This window comes from Mixophyes fleayi, chromosome 1 (genome assembly GCF_038048845.1).
Source record: "Mixophyes fleayi isolate aMixFle1 chromosome 1, aMixFle1.hap1, whole genome shotgun sequence".
Lineage (NCBI taxonomy): Eukaryota > Metazoa > Chordata > Amphibia > Anura > Limnodynastidae > Mixophyes > Mixophyes fleayi.
In genome coordinates this window covers 110905863-110923427 of record NC_134402.1, presented here as the reverse complement: position 1 = coordinate 110923427, position 17565 = coordinate 110905863, and the positions used below count along the sequence as shown (strand labels likewise).

The window sequence follows — 17565 nt, the reverse complement described above, 5'->3', positions numbered from 1 at the left end:
AATTTTCAAATACATATTTTCAGCAGATGCCTGAATGTTTAGTAGTGATGTAAATTTGGTCTGTAGTGCCCTATACATCTGTACAGTCACTATTAGTAACGCCTTGTGTGGAAGTGTATCAGCAACGTGTCACAAATGGTAACAAATTAGTAACGATGCTGTCAACTATGTTGATAGATATAAAGGAATAAAGTCATATCACTGTAAAGACATGTACTTCAGGCTAATGCCATGTACTCCTACCGAGTACGTCGAACATGTGCCAATTTCTGTGAAACTGACATTTATTAAGTCTCCACCAAAGTGGTTTACATAATCGAGACATTAAAATAAACTTATTTTCCCTCTAGTGTCTGCTTCTTGCTAGGCTAGTGTTGTACTCTAGCCAGTCACAGTCTTTCTTTCATGTCAGGGAAAGGTAGAACATGATGAGAGGTGAGCTGCTATTGGTGCTTTGCACGCCAGCTGGTAATGTGTTAGAGAGCGAGGTTGAGGCCTGTGCTGAGAGCTGGAGACAGGTATCGGGGAATCCTCTCTACTCTGCAGTACACCGTGCACGGTACATCCAGCCGGGGCAGATATCCTATCTACAAGGTACGTCACGGTCATCACAAGGAGCTGATATGTGCATACCTTCTCGTTATTACACTTTTCTTTCAGTGTGTGCTAAATTATATTTAAGTTCAAAACTTGACATGCTATAGCAGTGCAAAATATGTGTAAACTCTGTATTTTTCTGAAAGTTAAAATATTAGGTACGTTGTGGTGAAGGGTGAAATAAGTTCGTTCCTCCTTATCTAAGGCCAGTGGTAACTAGAAACTACTGGGCCTCATATCATAGTCAACCGATGAAGGGCCCTAAACAGAAAACTATTCCATTTTTTATTTAAAATAAACCTCAACAGAGTAACGTTATTGAACACAGACCAAAAACAAATTATTTATTAATCCACCATGCTGATCTTAATTAAGAGCAAAAGCACTACAAAATAAAAGTTCTGAATATATTGATTTAGGAATACTTGCTCAGAGATCTGGAAATAACTTATTGTAAATAATATTAATTGACCACAATAAGAACAGTCCTTGTGTCCCAAATATAATCAAATTCCTCCTGTTATTTTTAATGGGTGAAAAAAATCGGCATGCCATAGCTGTAATAACCCAGGGACAAACGCAGGATTTGTAGAGGGGGGGGGGGTTTCCACATCACGCCGCCAGTTGGCGTGAACAGCATGCATGGGGGCGTGGTTATAATTTTAGACAGTGCCTGACTGCTCTCCAACTCTTCCTATCCCCATAATATACATGGGCAATGCTGTGTGCACCACTGTTAGGTGCATGCAGCTCTCCCTTTTCAAGCAGAGCCGTGTGAACGGGGGCAGGGTCCAGCCACCTCAATTATACAGTGCCCCAGGCTTGGCGGGGGGTTTCCAGCCACTAACCCACCCTTCAGTTTGCCTATGTAACCGTCCTCACTTTTCTTTTGTTCAAGTGTCAAAATCAACCTGCTTTTCACACTTTTAATTCAGCACAATTACTAGGCACCCACTCCATTTTGGGACTGCAGCTAATGAAGCAGGTTGTGTCTTGACATGATGTTTGCACATGGAAGATTCTCATCCCTCCCTATCCATTTGCTGCCCCATAGCAGCTGCGCCCCATTCTACGTCTGTCATTGACTATCGTCTACACATTGTTCACACCTGTTATAGATTTGTGAAAGTTCTCCCCCACATCTGGAGTTACTAACTGAACAGTATTGTAGTTTACAGCAGACATTTCTAACATCTATCTACTTTCTGTTAGAAACATTTTTTACATTCTGTTAGCAGAAGAATACAACAAATGAGATCACGTCACTTTTGCATGGTAAGTTATGCCACCAATAGTATTGTGGCTGTCTGACCTTGTATGATGTTGTCAGGAAAAAGACATAAGTCAATCAGAAATATTCCAGTGCACTTACCCACAACATTAAAACCACCTGGCTAATATTGTGTAGGTCCTCCCCTACAGATCTGACCTATCGAGGCATGGACTCCACAAGATCTCTGAAGGTGTCCTGTGGTATCTGGCACCAAGATGTCAGCAGCAGATTCTTTAAGTCCTAAAAGCTACAAGGTGGGGCCTCCATGGCTTGGGCTTGTTTTTTCCAGATTGGACTGATATCTGGGGAATTTAGAGACCAAGTCAACACCTTGAACTCTTTGTCATGTTCCTCAAACCATTGAACAATTTTTAGTGTGGCAGGGCAAATTATCCTGCTAAAAGTGGCCACTGTCATCAGGGCATACCGTTGCCATGAAGGGGTGTACTTTATCTGCAACAATGTTTAGGTAGGTGGTACTTGTCAAAGTAGCATCCACGTAAAAGCTGTTACCCAAGGTTTCCCAGCAGAACATTGCCCAGAACATCACGCTTCCTCTGCCAGCTTGCCTTCTTTCCATAGTACATCCTGGTGCCATCTCTTCCCCAGGTAATTGATGCACATGGCTGTCCACATGATGTAAAAGAAGACATGATTCATCAGACCCGGCCACCATCTTCCATTGTTCCATGGTCCAGTTCTGGCTCTTAAGTGCCTAATGTAGGTGCTTTTGACGGTGGACATGGGTTAGCATGGGCACTCCGACCAATCTGTGGCTACGCAGCCCCATATGCAGCAAACTGCAATGCACTGTGTGTTCTGACACCTTTCTATCATAGTCCGCATTGACTGTTTCAGCAGTTTGTGCTACAGTACCTCTTCTGTGGGATTGGACCAGACGGGTTAGCCTTTGCGCCCCACATGCATCAATGAGCCTTGCTCGCCCATGACCCTGTCTGCGGTTTACTGGTTGTACTCCCTTAGACTACTTTTGGAAGGCTCTAACCACTGCATACCAGGAACAACCCGTCAATTCACAGGTGTCATTGTAACGAGATAATCAATGTTATTCACTTCACTTATCAGTGGTTTTAATGTTGTGGCTGTTAAGTGTATATAGTTAATGCATGTAACTTTTAAGAAAGTGAATTCATTATATGATATCACAATATGGAGGGATACCCTCAGCCTGATATACTGAAGTAAATAATTGATAAAACAAAAGGGAATGATTATGGCCATAATCTAAGCAGAATTAAATGAACAAATTTTATTTTTGTCTTTCATATTTGTTCATGTAAGTCAGTTTATGGATATATAACTTGTATTCTAGGGCTACATAATTTCTTCTGTGTTTGTTTTTATTTTTTTGTCAACCTATTCTATATAATCAACTAATATACCAATTACTAATCCTGTCTTAATGATTTTTTACTTAAATATTTGTTAAAGCTGCACTTTCACAGAATTGGATACATATTTACATTTTCCACTTTCAAACGTTCGTGTAAGGCATGTGTGCCGGAGAACCAATCAGAAGCCATTATCTCTGATTGGTACTTCCGATTGGTCTTCCCAGTCGCCCACAACCCTCTCCCTTGAAGTCACACAGCCCTGGTATTCAGTTAGGGTCATGAGATGTGTGTGGTCATTGGTCAACTCGCCTAAACAGTACTCATGGCACCTGAAAAATTGAATACAGATCAGCGTTTGCGACTAGGGTCGTTTTTATTAAACACTCTATCTAGCTGCATACGTCTGTTAGATGCATACTCCAGTACAGTGTGTCTGTTAATCTTATTTTCGCATTTTGCTATTTGAATATCATCACCAACTGTGGGATTGAAATCTTAAGAAAGATAAATGTTAGATACATTCTGTTGTGGATTATATCAAACAATCTAATGCAGCTAGTTAGGGGGGTTAAGTTAGCTAAAAATTGTGACCTTACCTGGAAAGCTAGTTGTACACAAGTTTCCATTTTATGTGATTTCTCACAACTAATACATTTCTATACAACAGGTAACAATTACATGAAGTATATCAATGACAACCTGTGCAATTGGTTACAAAGCTGATTCACAGTTAATGTTCTGTTCCCAAAAAGTTAAAGAATAATTCCATCTTAAAATGCATTTTGGCAAAAAGCTAATATTTGGCCACCAGTTTTTTTTAATTATTATTGTGACCCCAATAATACTTCTTGTAGGTGCATTGGTGAATCCCAGTAGGAGTCTCTTGACTTTGTTTCATTTTAAAATGCAGCCCTAGTTGGAGAAGGGTAGTCTGGTAGTTATATTATTGCATTATGTGCCATGATGCTGGCAGTAAACTTGCATTATTCATTGCAAACATCCATCCTATGGCAGCACTAAACACTTATCTGTCTCACCTTTGTGATCTCACCACATTGCTGCATCAGCTAGCTTACAGAGAAGGTAATGCAAAATGCTGTTTGAAGTGAGAGGGCAGACCACACAGTCCCAAGACTGCATAGCAGTGTCTTCTCCTCATAGCAAACTTACTAAATAAACTTCCTCAACAGTAGGCCCGTTATTGTTGATTCTTCTAAACAGTAGTAATGGTTATCATGTCGTATTAGCAAGTCTGTATGTTTGGGTCTGATATATTTAATGGATGGCACTTCTTTGAAATAAAATTATCCATTAAGAAGTATGAGCAACCAGAGAAGAGATTAAATTACTTTTAAAACCTACAGATTTCTGTCCCTATTTTATTAGGTTATCATATGCTGCTAGTAAATCAGTCCTTTTCTTTTTTTTTTTTTATCTTAAATCTGCAATTCTGGATAGCCTAGAAGTTATTTCTGATCGCTATTTTTAACTGGCTGCAGAGGGGCATGCGAGAGGGAGGACCAATCATAAGCTGCAATATCTGTGATATCACTGAAATTACAGCTTCTTATTGGTCCTCCCACTGTAACCTCCCCACTACCCGCCACTGCAATTTACAAAACCCCAGGCATTTGGTTGCAGCTGTGAAACAAGCCACAGAGCCTTTAGAAAATGGCTGCATGGACTAGACCCTGGGGCACCAGTGACTCTAAGGGTAGGATGAATTTTTCAATCTACTTGGGAGTGCTGCTTAAAGATGGGAAATCATTGTAATGGGTATGGTGTTTTAAGATGAGAAATACATTTTAAAATAAAGTTGTTATTAATTTCAGCATTAAAATGGTTCTTTGGCTTATTTCTTAATTAGTTAATTACTCAAAGTTTGATTTTGGTATCTAGCTCTTGAATTATCAGCTCATCTCTCCAGCATAATCAAACTATCAAAATAATACAGTGAATACAGCATACATGTTTTGTGAGCATTTAAACAATATAATACTTGTAGTCTTTAAGATTGTATATTTCTCTGTTTCTCAATAGTAAGAAATGCCCAAAAAGAAGACTGGTGCCCGGAAGAAGGCAGAGAGTCGCAGAGAAAGGGAAAAACAGCTAAGAGCAACACGAGGCAATGTGGACCTAGCCAAACATCCCTGCAATGCCACTATGGTAAAGTTACATATTTTTAGCTGCTTTCCTTATTGAAATCTGTTTTGTTTTTTTTCCTTTCAATCTATTCACTTGCGTACAGCATATTATTGGTAAAGGTTCCCCTTAATTATTACTCAATAAAATATAGGAGAAAACTTTCTGCAGAGAGAACTTTTTTTTATTCTCTTTACATCTGTATTTGTTAGCATAAGTTGTAGCTGTCACACTGCTTGCTTCCACAGATTCCATTGGAACAGCATCCATATAAATATGAATATGTTGGCTGCACTGCATTGAACGTCATTTCATATAGGAGCTTGTCACACACACACACACTTTTTACAATGGTTTCTCACATGTATACATGGTAATATGTCCATTGTGTGGGAATTCCATTTTCTATAAACTCATTAGTCACTGTTGATTTCAGAGAAATGATTTAGCAGGTACACTGGTGAATATTCATTTAAGAAAGGTAACCAAGGGGTTGTCTTTGTAAATTGTATACATACCTGTTCCCCTGCAATCTCCTTTCCAAGTGGCATGCAATAGAAAACAACCAATAGAACTTAATGAACCCAAGTGAAAATAAAATCTCCTGACTTTGTCCATCTCACACAGCAGGAAGGCAGAGAAAGCAGCACTGGATTCACATTGTCAGTCATAGCAACTGTAGTTAATTATCGCTTCCAGTACTTCTGTTCCATTGTAATACATAGCATACCTAAATCCACTGTAATATTGGCTTCAAAAATGCAAAAAAGAAACTTGCCCATGCCACTAATCCAGCAATCCTACACCATTTTGCTGTAAGAGTTAGACTATACCCTCACAAAATGACTATGCATATTGATTGTCAGTTTGTTTTTATACATGTGGCAGCCATATAAAAAAGTTCTGATGCCCCTCTTTTAGATGGACTTGTGACACGCTGGATTTCTGAAATACATTTCTGTGCTGTTTGATAAAGTTGAGTATGCTGTTGTGTGGGCACTGCATCCACTCACAATCGCTACTCTCTGCAAATGCATGAGTCTGAGACTGGAAATAGTATCTGAAGTGGCTGTATGGGGAACTTTAAATGGTCAGAAAATGAAACTCCATTACAGAAGAAAAAGGAGCATTATGTGATACTGCAGACTATTCAGTAATACTCCATAGAGGGTAATGGTTTTTTGTCTGCATTAGTGGATACACAGACGGTTCATCACTTGATGACAGGGCATAGGAAAAGAACTGACTATTGTCACCCTCTGAATGCTATCCTGGAAAGACCTGATCCATTGAGCTAAGAATCCATCATCTGCAGCTTACTACCCAGCTACTTGGAGTCCCATGGATATTGCTGTCCCAACCAACTTCCATGCTGTTCCTGGGACTCTACATCAACAAAGTGTTTTAGAGAGAGTTCCTTCCCCAGGACAAAGTTTGCTCTTTCCAGGAGCTAATTTCCCCACTTCTAACCAATCCGTGTGCTGCCATCCAGTACTGCATGACAGTGTTGGGAATTATAGTCTCTACTGTGGAAGTGGTACTGTACACAACACAAACAGGTCTTTTGGGCTCCTCTGGAGTCTCATTGGACTAGGATGGTTGCTCTTAGGGTGGTGGATGGATCAGGCCTTTATGCCAGCAGGTAAACCTTTTCCAGTTCTCGTGTGGCACATCTATGGATGTCAGGCTCCTGGGATGTGGGATGGTTTCCCTTTATTACTGACCCATGGGAATTCCTCATAATAATCAGTGTTCTGTAACTAACAGCATTTTAGCTGCTTTATCTAATCACCATTCAAAGAGGGGGGGGGAGTCCAGGAAAATATATCCATTGGCATTGAGACTAAATCGAAAGGCCATGGAACTACCAGTGAATCAACGAGATACCTAATTTCCTTACTTCAATGGTTCCTCCGATGCTGATCTGCTGGAAGCTCTATGGCCCTGGTATGCGGTCATGGTTAATCTAAATTAAGACCTCTTCCTTTTCCTGGGTATGCCAGAATCCACTTTAAGGGCATGGCTCTTGAAGCCATGATTCTTAAGGGGAAGGGCCTTGCTGACCAAGACTATGCTGCTGGCATAGAAGCCCCCCACCCGTGCATCTGTCATTGTATTTAGAAGTCCTACCTGAGTGCAAGAAACTAAGTTTTCCATACCTCTCATTTGCTTCTTCTTCAGGGGTCCTGGGAAAAGAGCCTAACTAGTTTTGCTACCAGATGTTAAGGCGCTTTTACAAGGAGTGGGCCTTGTTCGACTACCCTTATGTTCTATATTTCCTCTGAGACCTGAATCTGGTTTTGAATGTCCTACACGTTGTTCCCATTCCGTTCCTCTTGTTTTTTAACCTGGAAGGTATATTGTTCCCCTAGCTTTTGTTTTTTAGGCTAAGAATGTCCCTAAGCTGCTGGCTTTCCATACTTTGTCTTCCTCAAAGGAAAGTTGGTCCTTTGTACAGTTCCATCCTTCCAACCTTGGTGGTCTCTGGTTTTCACACCAACTTGGTGGTGCTATCCTTGTGTCATTTAGTCCTTGTGGTGTGTTGTCTGCCTTTCCGCGTTTGTCCTCTTCAAAAGGATGCTGTGCCTTCTCTCTCTAGTTCTGCTGCAAGCTGTGGACAGCAATCCGGCAGGCATATTCTGCAGTGGTGTCACTGGTTCCCTTTGGGCTGACCGTGCATTCAAGTGAGGCATTTGGTCCTTTTGAGGCTGATTTATAGGGTGTTGGCAGACCAGGTTTGCAGAGAAGCCACTTACATTTATGCCACTTCAAAATTTAGAGAGTGGCTGTTGCCACGTCTGCGGAAACTGACTTTTTGTTTCAATTTTTTCAAAGTGGCTGTTTATTCTTGGGAATTGCTCTCCCATTGGGAGTAGCTTTGGAATGTCACTCTGTCTGTGGACCCATACTGTGCAAGGAAAAACCGTTGCTTAGACTCAGTTTTAATCTGCCACTTTTCTTGTCTATATGCTGAGCTAGTTGTAAACTATGGAGCAGGCAGATTATAAACTGTCAGTTAATTTCCAGTGAAACATAGCCCACCCAAATAATAATAAAAAAACAACTTCTCTTTATGCTGAATACTGCTTTATTCTCTACACATGCTGCAAAATAAATACTCTTTAGCGTTTGTTTAAATCTACTTCCCTTATGTTGTATGTTACCTTTTTTTTTAATGGACAAGTTATGATCCAAAGAGAGAATGGGTCAATTCCTCTAGATAACATTAATTGGTCCATAGTTTTGTCCCTCCTTTTTTTTTTTTCCATAAGATACAAGCAGAAAATATAATTGGTACTTTGGAGTCTTCATACCTATTGCTCCCTCGGCTACTATAATGGTACATGTGTCCTTTGAGTACTCATTAAAAGCAGGTGTAAAATGATAGAACTCTGTGGCAAGGAATAACTGATACAGCTACACATTTAGTTTTCTTTCCATTGACAGGGACATATATTTGCCTAGTAAGCAGATAAGTTACAGATTTATAATCTTCACTACGGGAACCATTATTTTGCTGGAACATAAAGTACAGCTTAAGTAAACACTACTGGGAATGTGTCATGTAAATGCTCATTCTGTTCTGATGTGCTTCTCTCTTTGTCTTTATAGGAATGTGACAAATGCCAAAGGTACGTTAGATGTTTCTAGTTTATTGTTTTCCAGACAGCTTGTCAATAATATTTTAAAGCTGTGAAATGTTTGTTCTTTTTTTATGTGTGAAATGAAGACGGCAGAAGAACAGGGCTTTCTGCTACTTTTGCAGTTCTGTACAGAAGCTGCCTATGTGTGCTCACTGTGGTAAGTGGTACATACATTTTTCTGCTCATCTACTGTGTGATACCAATGAATAATATGATCAAAAAATAAATGAGCTGGGGGGTAGCAAAAGCTTCTATCAATGTTTGTTTTAAAGAGAACACTTATAAGCTGCTCTACCGCTAGTACTTGGTGCCAACTAGATTATATCGCATCTACCTGACTGTTTCTCCTCTTTGTTGGCGAGGCTGCCAGGCTCCTGCTTTTTTCTTTCATATATAATTGACCTTCCTTATCATACAAAAGTTCTCGTTAGATGTCCAGAATCTAATTACTAATATTTCTTCTATTAACATCCATCTTGATCCTAAATACACCCTACTCCCCCTTTTCATCCCAGATGTCCCTAAACATTTAAACACATTTATCAGACATGTCTTCAGTGCGGCTTCATGTTGGAGTATCATGGAAGAAACTGAATCCTCCAACTCTCCTAGCCCTGAGGAAAGGAATATGGACTGCATATGAAATGGAGCTCATGACTAGCAATTTGAAAGACTCCTGCGTAACCTTTTACAAATACAGCTCAGCAGCTTCCCCTTCTTCAGCTGTAGAGTGCTATTACTTCACTTGTCACTGCTAAACACTGCACCCTTTTTTCTCTCCATAAAATTCCAGACCTGTCACTGGGGAACACCCCAGTCTCTCCCTCCCTTCTAAATTATAAATAAAAAATCACTGTTGTAGTTTCACAAATATCCTTTATTTGAGTATAATAAATGAAAACAAATGAACCAATCATTGTTTTCCTTAACGTTAATATTTTTCCTCTGCATAGGATACTAAATACCGTCAATAAGCAGTTAAAAGAAGAAAAATAAATTGAGCCTCCTTTTAGCTTTAGATCAATTTGCGACTTGGTAAAACCATGTTGCTGTGCAGGGAGGGTACGTTTAAAATGTGTGGAGAAATTTAGAGTTCAGAAAGGGGTGTCCCATATCAACTGTAAACAGCAGTGTAAAAATAAATCTGCCCATTATTTACATGCTACTTTGCGAAAGCAGGCAGTATATTCCCTTTCTTCACCACATGGTTTGTCCAGGCACAAATCTGCTCCCTGCTCTTTCCCATAGCCATGGACCCTCATCGCAAAGTAACCACATGTAGCAATAAAAGTGTTTGTGAGTATCCGATAACAGTATTGATGCTCACCTGAACAATTTTGTGTTCTTTATTGGGCCTAAAAAAGTTTATATTGAAAATAGAAAATGTTCCAATGATGTGGCACACATGCATTTCCAATATGATGATGACAATATTTTATATAGTAATCCCTTACATATACAATGGGAAAATAAAAAATATTGGGTTAAGTTCCATTTGTTTTTTAAACTGTGTGTAACATACATCTGATAAGAAGCTGGTCTTTGTGCATTCTCTCTTTTTTTTCTGCCATATGTCAAGAAAGCAAACTTTTTAATAATTTCACACACTGATTTCTTTTTCTGTTACAGGTAAAACCAAATGTATGATGAAATCCTCAGACTGTGTAATTAAACATGCTGGTGTTTATAGCACTGGAATGGCCATGGTGGTATGTAACAAAATTCACTAGATTTTTTTTTTTCGTATTTGATTTTTATTTTCCCCTAAATCCGTGTGTGTTGAACGTACTTGATGTAAATTGTGATTTATTATTACACACAACTTGTATGTTAACCATGAGTTGTCGAACTTCCAAAATGTAATGTGTGCAAAGGTGAAATTGTGCTGTTATGTCCTGGTGTATACTTTGCCAGGGCAGTCCAGAGATATGGGGTATATGTTCCATTGATCATTCGTTGCCTGTACCGTAGCACTTGGCTGACGAGCTGTAACTCTTTTTATTTTCTATTTTATTTTTACAAAAATACTTAAATTTAACCACATCGGTTTTAACAGATATAAGGGGAACAGGTGTTTGTTAGTGATTCTTATAAAGTGCATTGCCTGTTTTTGGGTGAAAGTATATCTGGAGTTTGGAATGTTTAATTGTGTGGCTATGTGTATATTCACCACTTGGCCACAAGATGGAGCAATAAACACAGGCGTGTTTGATAAAATAAAAAGTGATTTACAGTGTGTATTTAAACTGTATTTATATTACATTTTTACCTATTTTACTGTTTTTTCCAAACTGTAAGGGGTGTGAGAAAATTTAGATTTAACCTTTTGGATGTCTTGCATGAGGCAGGAAACATCTCTTGGCCTCACCTAATCTATCTGTTAATATAGTAATGTATGCTATATATGTTCTCAGCAAATGGGCCTTTTCCACTGGTAATACAACTTATTTTGATCTGTAATGAACTACATAACTGTTATTGCACAACACAACTAGATCTGAGGGCCATGATGGTACATTTATTTATAATTATTTATTTTTTATTTTGTGTTTGGTTTTTTTGTAAACTTGTAGTAATTGAATCAGGATGCTTTGCTCACTATGGTCTAGAATTTCACACACCTTGTTTCTCTGTTGTTTGCAGGGTGCAATTTGTGACTTCTGCGAGGCCTGGGTGTGCCACGGCAAGAAGTGTCTCAGTGTCCACGCATGTCTCTGTCCACTAGCTGCTGCTGAATGTATCGAATGTGAAAGGGCAGTCTGGGACCACGGTGTGTTAATGTCTTGCGTTTATTATAGAACTATGAAATGTATACACAAAGTACTAACAGTCATTTGTGAGCCAGCAGTGGACATGAGTAGTAACATATTTGATATTTTAAAAGAAACTTTCCAGTAGGGTGGACTTACATGATTTTTAAATCTGTTTAGTTTTAATGGGAATAATATCATCATCATTTATTTATATAGCGCCACTGATTCCGCAGCGCTGTACAGAAAACTCATTCACATCAGTCCCTGCCCCATTGGAGCTTACAGTCTAAATTCCCTAACACACAGACACACAGACTAGGGTCAATTTGATAGCAGCCAATTAACCTACCAGTATGTTTTTGGAGTGTGGGAGGAAACCGGGGCACCCGGAGGAAACCCACGCAAACACAGGAGAACATACAAACTCCACACAGATAAGGCCATGGTCGGGAATTGAACTCATGACCCCAGTGCTGTGAGGCAGAAGTGCTAACCACTAAGCCACTGTGCTGCCTGAATAATACTGATATTTTACCTAAATTTTCAGTGTGGTAATCCACATTCAGAGAATTCTATTTTGTCCAGGCAGGTTTGTTTATTTATGTTTCTCTTAGATGTGAAAACATCTTATGTAAATAAAAATGTGTCCTATGATTCTAGAGGACCGATTCACCCATAAAACCCACTTTATGGAAGCTTTGGAGAGGGATTTGTCTGCTACCCTAAACTCTGTACCCTGGTCAAAGCTCCTCAAGTTCATTCATTTCATTGAGCACCTCCATGGTTGAAACACAATACAATATATTATTGAGATGGTATAGATGCACTGAGATCTTGTACACAATGTCCTCTAATATGTCTTCACTCTGAAGATGCTACAAGTCCCCAAAGGGCTCACCCCTTCACATCATGTGGAGCCGCCAAAGTTCTCCTCCTTCTGGAACAAGGTCCTAGTCCTCTCTAGGTCTGTCATTTGTGCAGAGGTGCCAAATAACTCTGGCTTCTGGCGTACTCGAATGGCCCTATATTCACTTATAAAAAGTCTCTCCTTAGACACCTTAACAGTGCAGCTAAAGCACCTACCCCACCCTCTGTAATATAAAAGGTCAAATGCAATGGACCAAGAGTTCACTTCCATCTGGCTGAAACAGCTTGAATTTAAAGAGACCACCCAGTACCATTCTTGGATTACCCTTCCTTCTTCAAAATAATGAACTCCCTGGCTCAAACTTCTGCCATGTCTCCCATCTGTACAGTTGAGGCATTCCTCATGTGCTACATCTTCTCTTTTTCCCGCTTGTACCGCTTGCTACTCCTTCTGTAGCCTGGGTACATTCTCTTCTTTCCACCACCCCTTACCTCCCCTTTCCATCTCTCGCTGACGTCTCAGCAACCCAACCTTGCCGCAACAATTACATTCTTTCTCTCCCCTACTCCAACCCTCCCTCAGTTTTGGTTTCTCATTATACAAGAAAGTTGAAACATTGAGCTGGATTAATGTTTCCTTTCTGTTGTCATTTTTTAAAAAAGAATATATAAACAAAAATAATTGTACCCTATGTATGGACCTTTTTACAAATTAAACACATCTGTCTGAACAATAAAATTATGTGAATGTGGAGTTACCCTTTAACTGATGTGAGCTGTTGGTTTGTAAGAACACAGGTATAATATTCTGTGTAACAATATGTTTATCCCCTAGCACAAGGGCTCTTAACTGTTTGAAAGGCTTTTTAAAGAATGTTTTTAGAAGTTCTTGGTGTCATTTTTCATTTTAGTATAACAATACTGACTAGTTTCTATAAGTGGTCACAGAACACACAGAGACAGGAACAACATTTTATTGTGACTGTGCGTTATATATGCATCATAACTTCATATCAACAAGAGGCAGACACAAACATGCATTGCATTGGTTACTGATGATAATGTGTGACTTATGTTGTGCTGTGCAGGTGGCAGGATATTCAGCTGCTCATTTTGTTACAACTCCCTATGTGAAGACGATCAGTTTGAACATCAGGCTAGTTGCCAGGTCTTGGAGGCAGAAACCTTTAAATGTAAGTTTTTATTTCTGACAATCTCCTATTTCAGTAATTTTGAACAATATAAATCTGTCCTTTTTCTATCAAAACAAATGCTCTGTTTTACTTATCCAAAGTTGAATATATCATATTTAATTTGTTAGAACCGAGTACTCTGGAAAATAAAAGGTTTCAGTGAGACATTAATGAGAAAAACCTGCCATCATTTTGGTCCTACAAAGCATTAGTCTGGGATAGGTGTGTGTTTGTGTTACAGCTGACAACGTTTTTGATGCAACTGTTTCCAACAGGTGCTTCCTGCAATCGTTTAGGACAGCACTCATGCCTCCGCTGCAAGGTAAGACTGAACATCTTTATTGATTGTTTTCCCATTTTACTACATCTGGTTATGACACACATATATGTTCTGTATTACAAATCATCAGCCAATGTGAGACGTGTAACTTTGCCGGCATTGAACTTCCATTATGCTCAACAAGCCAGAAAATGGTTAAAGGTTGGGAGAAATGTTATTTAACAAAACAGGATTTCAGTTGTCTATTCCCAGAGATCACACATTTTATTATAATTTACTGCTATTACTTAGTAATCTACTAATCCTGATCACATGGGTGTTATCTTCAGTGTTGTCTTTTTGTCTTTTGACAGGCATGCTTCTGTGATGATCATGCCCGGAGTAAAGTTTTCAAATCTGAGAAGGGAAAGGAGCCTCCTTGCCCTAAATGTGGCCATGAAACCCAGCAAACAAAGAATTTGAGCATGTCTAGTAAGACCTCCTTTTTCCCCTACAAATTCTGTTTTATCTGTGGTATTCACACTTCCGCACATTTAAAGCTTCTAACAATATAGTAGCTTATTTATTCAATTATAATGCTATAGGATATCTTAAGTCCCTTTTAGAAATCCAAATTAATTGATCCCTTCAATTTGTAATTTGCTGGAAATTTTAAATATCCAGAGTGCAGAATGACAGGCTATACTTTGTGTTGGGCCACATGTTTATGTCCCTGGATCATATGGGTTTATGCTGATCGGATTTAAATATAATGCTTCAGTGCATTTACTGGTGGAAATGCCTCTTGTCGAATCTCATTCTAACATGTTTCTGAATGATGCTAATATATTTTGGCCATTTTTATTTTTTGTATCCCATTATTTTACCATAACTTCTCTTAATAATATTGATAGTGTGTGTATGTATGTATGTATGTGTGTGTGTATATATATGTGTATATATATATATATATATATATATATATATATATATGTGTGTGTATATGTATTTATATATATATGTATGTGTGTATATATATATATATATATATATATATATATATATATATATATATATATATATATATATATATATATATATATATATAAAAATATTAGTGCACACGCTGGATGGCCTGCTGAAATGCCTAGACCATTATAATTAATGTGAAAAGTGATTATACCCCAGTTCAATATTCACTATTTAATTGTTCAAAATCAAAACAATTATAAATTGTATTCCTGATTCATTTGTTAGATTAGAGACTTTGGCCAGTTAATGCATTATTTTATTATAGTGATTTGGAGCTGCTGAACAAAATTACTCTTTACAAAAGTCCTCCCTTAGTTCTAGTCAAACAATACTATTATGTTCTTTAAAATCCTGCACTAAATGATTGACTGATATTTCTAATGTAAATGCGGTGTAGCAGTAAACCCATCCTTACTGCTTACTTTCTGTAGCACGTACACTGAAGTTCGGCAGGCAGAGCGGAGCTGATGATGATGACGATGGAGCCTCTGGTTATGAAAACTACTGGAAGAATCTTGCATCTGGTGGCACAAACACATACTATGATGAGGAAGAAGAGGAGGAGGATGATGAGGAAGACGGGGAAGATGAGGATGGAGACTCTGATACGGAGGCTTCAGAACCTTTTAGCCACTTGAATTTAGGCAGAACATATGCAAGTGGCTATGCCCACTATGAAGAGTCTCAAGAATGAGACATTTAAACAGTGTGCAGTCAGGTTACAGTAGTTTTATTACACACTAACTTACCCATGATTGAAACACCTGTGCCTCTTTACAGTACATTTTGTTTAAACAACCAGAAACAAAATGAGCACTTTACTGTAGGCAATGGTAAACAAAAATACAACTTTTTAATATTAATTTACAGTGTGGTCATGTTACTTCTTTCCCTGTATATTGAAGAGTGGGGTGATATAATGTTGTTTTGTCCTAGGTAAATTGTAACCTATTTGTTGCATAGACTGCAACAGCCCAGCGCCATCCAGTAGTCCCATTATGAGGAAGCATGGCGGAATGCTTACATGACATTTCCAAGCAATAACTCTTAAATAAAGGACTGTTCATCCATTGAATTATTCTTACTTTGCTTAATATGATTGTCTTAGTGCCGGTTTAAAATAACTTTATGTACAATGTTCCTTCATTAAAATAAATTCCAGGCCATATAATTTTATCAATAATTGGTGTTTAGAAATTGAACTTTCAATGATAGGGCTATTTTATTTATGGTGTACAAGACGAGTATGCTTTGCGATGGGACATTGTTGTTTTATGGGCACGGTATAATATATGGTCAATTTTAATGAGAATGTTTTGGCTGCAGCATGGAGAAGTAGTTTGTGTGAATCACTCGGACAACTTAAGAGTCTTGACAGGTATATTTCCTTACAGAGGAGGGTTCATCACTGAATTCAGATTGGATCAATAAAGTAATAGTATTCTCTATAATTGAATTACTTTGAACTTTTTATTCATACTACTGGTGTCAAGTACCTTTTAACAGTCTACAGGGTCCAATTTTTTTGTTGAACTGTCGGAGAGGGTAAAGCACTTTTTGAAAGGAAACAATAAAAGGGATTTAAATGTGGTAAACTAGCTGTAAGAAATGATTGATGTACAGTATAGAGGATCCTTTGTCTGCCAAGTTGGACTTTGAAGGTGACACCTCTATTCCTGCTTGGGCAGCACGGTGGCTAAGTGTTTAGCACTTCTGCCTTACAGCACTGGGGTCATGATTTAAATTCGTGACCATGGCCTTATCTGTGAGGAGTTTGTTGAAACCCCCTTGTTTGTGTGGGTTTCCTCCGGGTGCTCCGGTTTCCTCCCACACTCCAAAAACATACTAGTAAGTTAATTGGCTGCTAACAAATTGACCCTAGTCTGTGTATGTGTGTTAGGGAATTTGGACTGTAAGCCCCAATGGGGCAGGGACTAATGTGAGTGAGTTCTCTGTACAGCGCTGCGGAATTAGTGGCGCTATATAAATAAATGGTGATACCTTATAGGAAATCACTGTACACTTACTAAGTTGAACAAATCTCAGAAAAATGGAAAGCAAATAAACTTTACTCCATACTAGAAGAATTAGTGTAGATGTATTAGATTTTTTTTAACTTAATTTCACCAATTTTATAAAATTGGCAACAGCATACATTGCTAATATTCAGTTTATTGGCTTACACCAGTTACTTGATATAAGGTGGACTTTTACACAAGTGACTACTTCAGTGGGCCACTTCTCAATCATTTACGGAGTGTAGAGAGCTGTTGTGACATTAAAAGTAAGGAAACACACTTGAGGACCTACATTCTCTACAAACCTAGTAAAATATCTGTATTTTTTTCCTTTCTCGCTTTTTTTTTTTTTTTTTTTCTTTCATCATTTTAGAAGTACTTCTGATAACTGAAATGGTACCACCATTTATTTTGTATGCAGTCCAGCACAGT

At 38.5% G+C, this 17565-nt stretch overlaps 1 protein-coding gene across 1 annotated transcript; it reads left to right on the top strand.

Moving 5' to 3' along the window:
* Positions 1 to 425: 425 nt before the first annotated feature.
* ZNF330 (zinc finger protein 330) lies at positions 426 to 16190 on the top strand. Its single transcript, XM_075199381.1, has 10 exons — positions 426 to 594; positions 5266 to 5391; positions 8980 to 8999; positions 9098 to 9168; positions 10641 to 10720; positions 11655 to 11781; positions 13720 to 13824; positions 14100 to 14146; positions 14458 to 14575; positions 15547 to 16190. Exons 2-10 carry the CDS (start codon positions 5272 to 5274, stop codon positions 15807 to 15809), a joined length of 951 nt encoding a protein of 316 aa, XP_075055482.1. The 5' UTR covers positions 426 to 594; positions 5266 to 5271; the 3' UTR covers positions 15810 to 16190.
* Positions 16191 to 17565: the final 1375 nt, after the last annotated feature.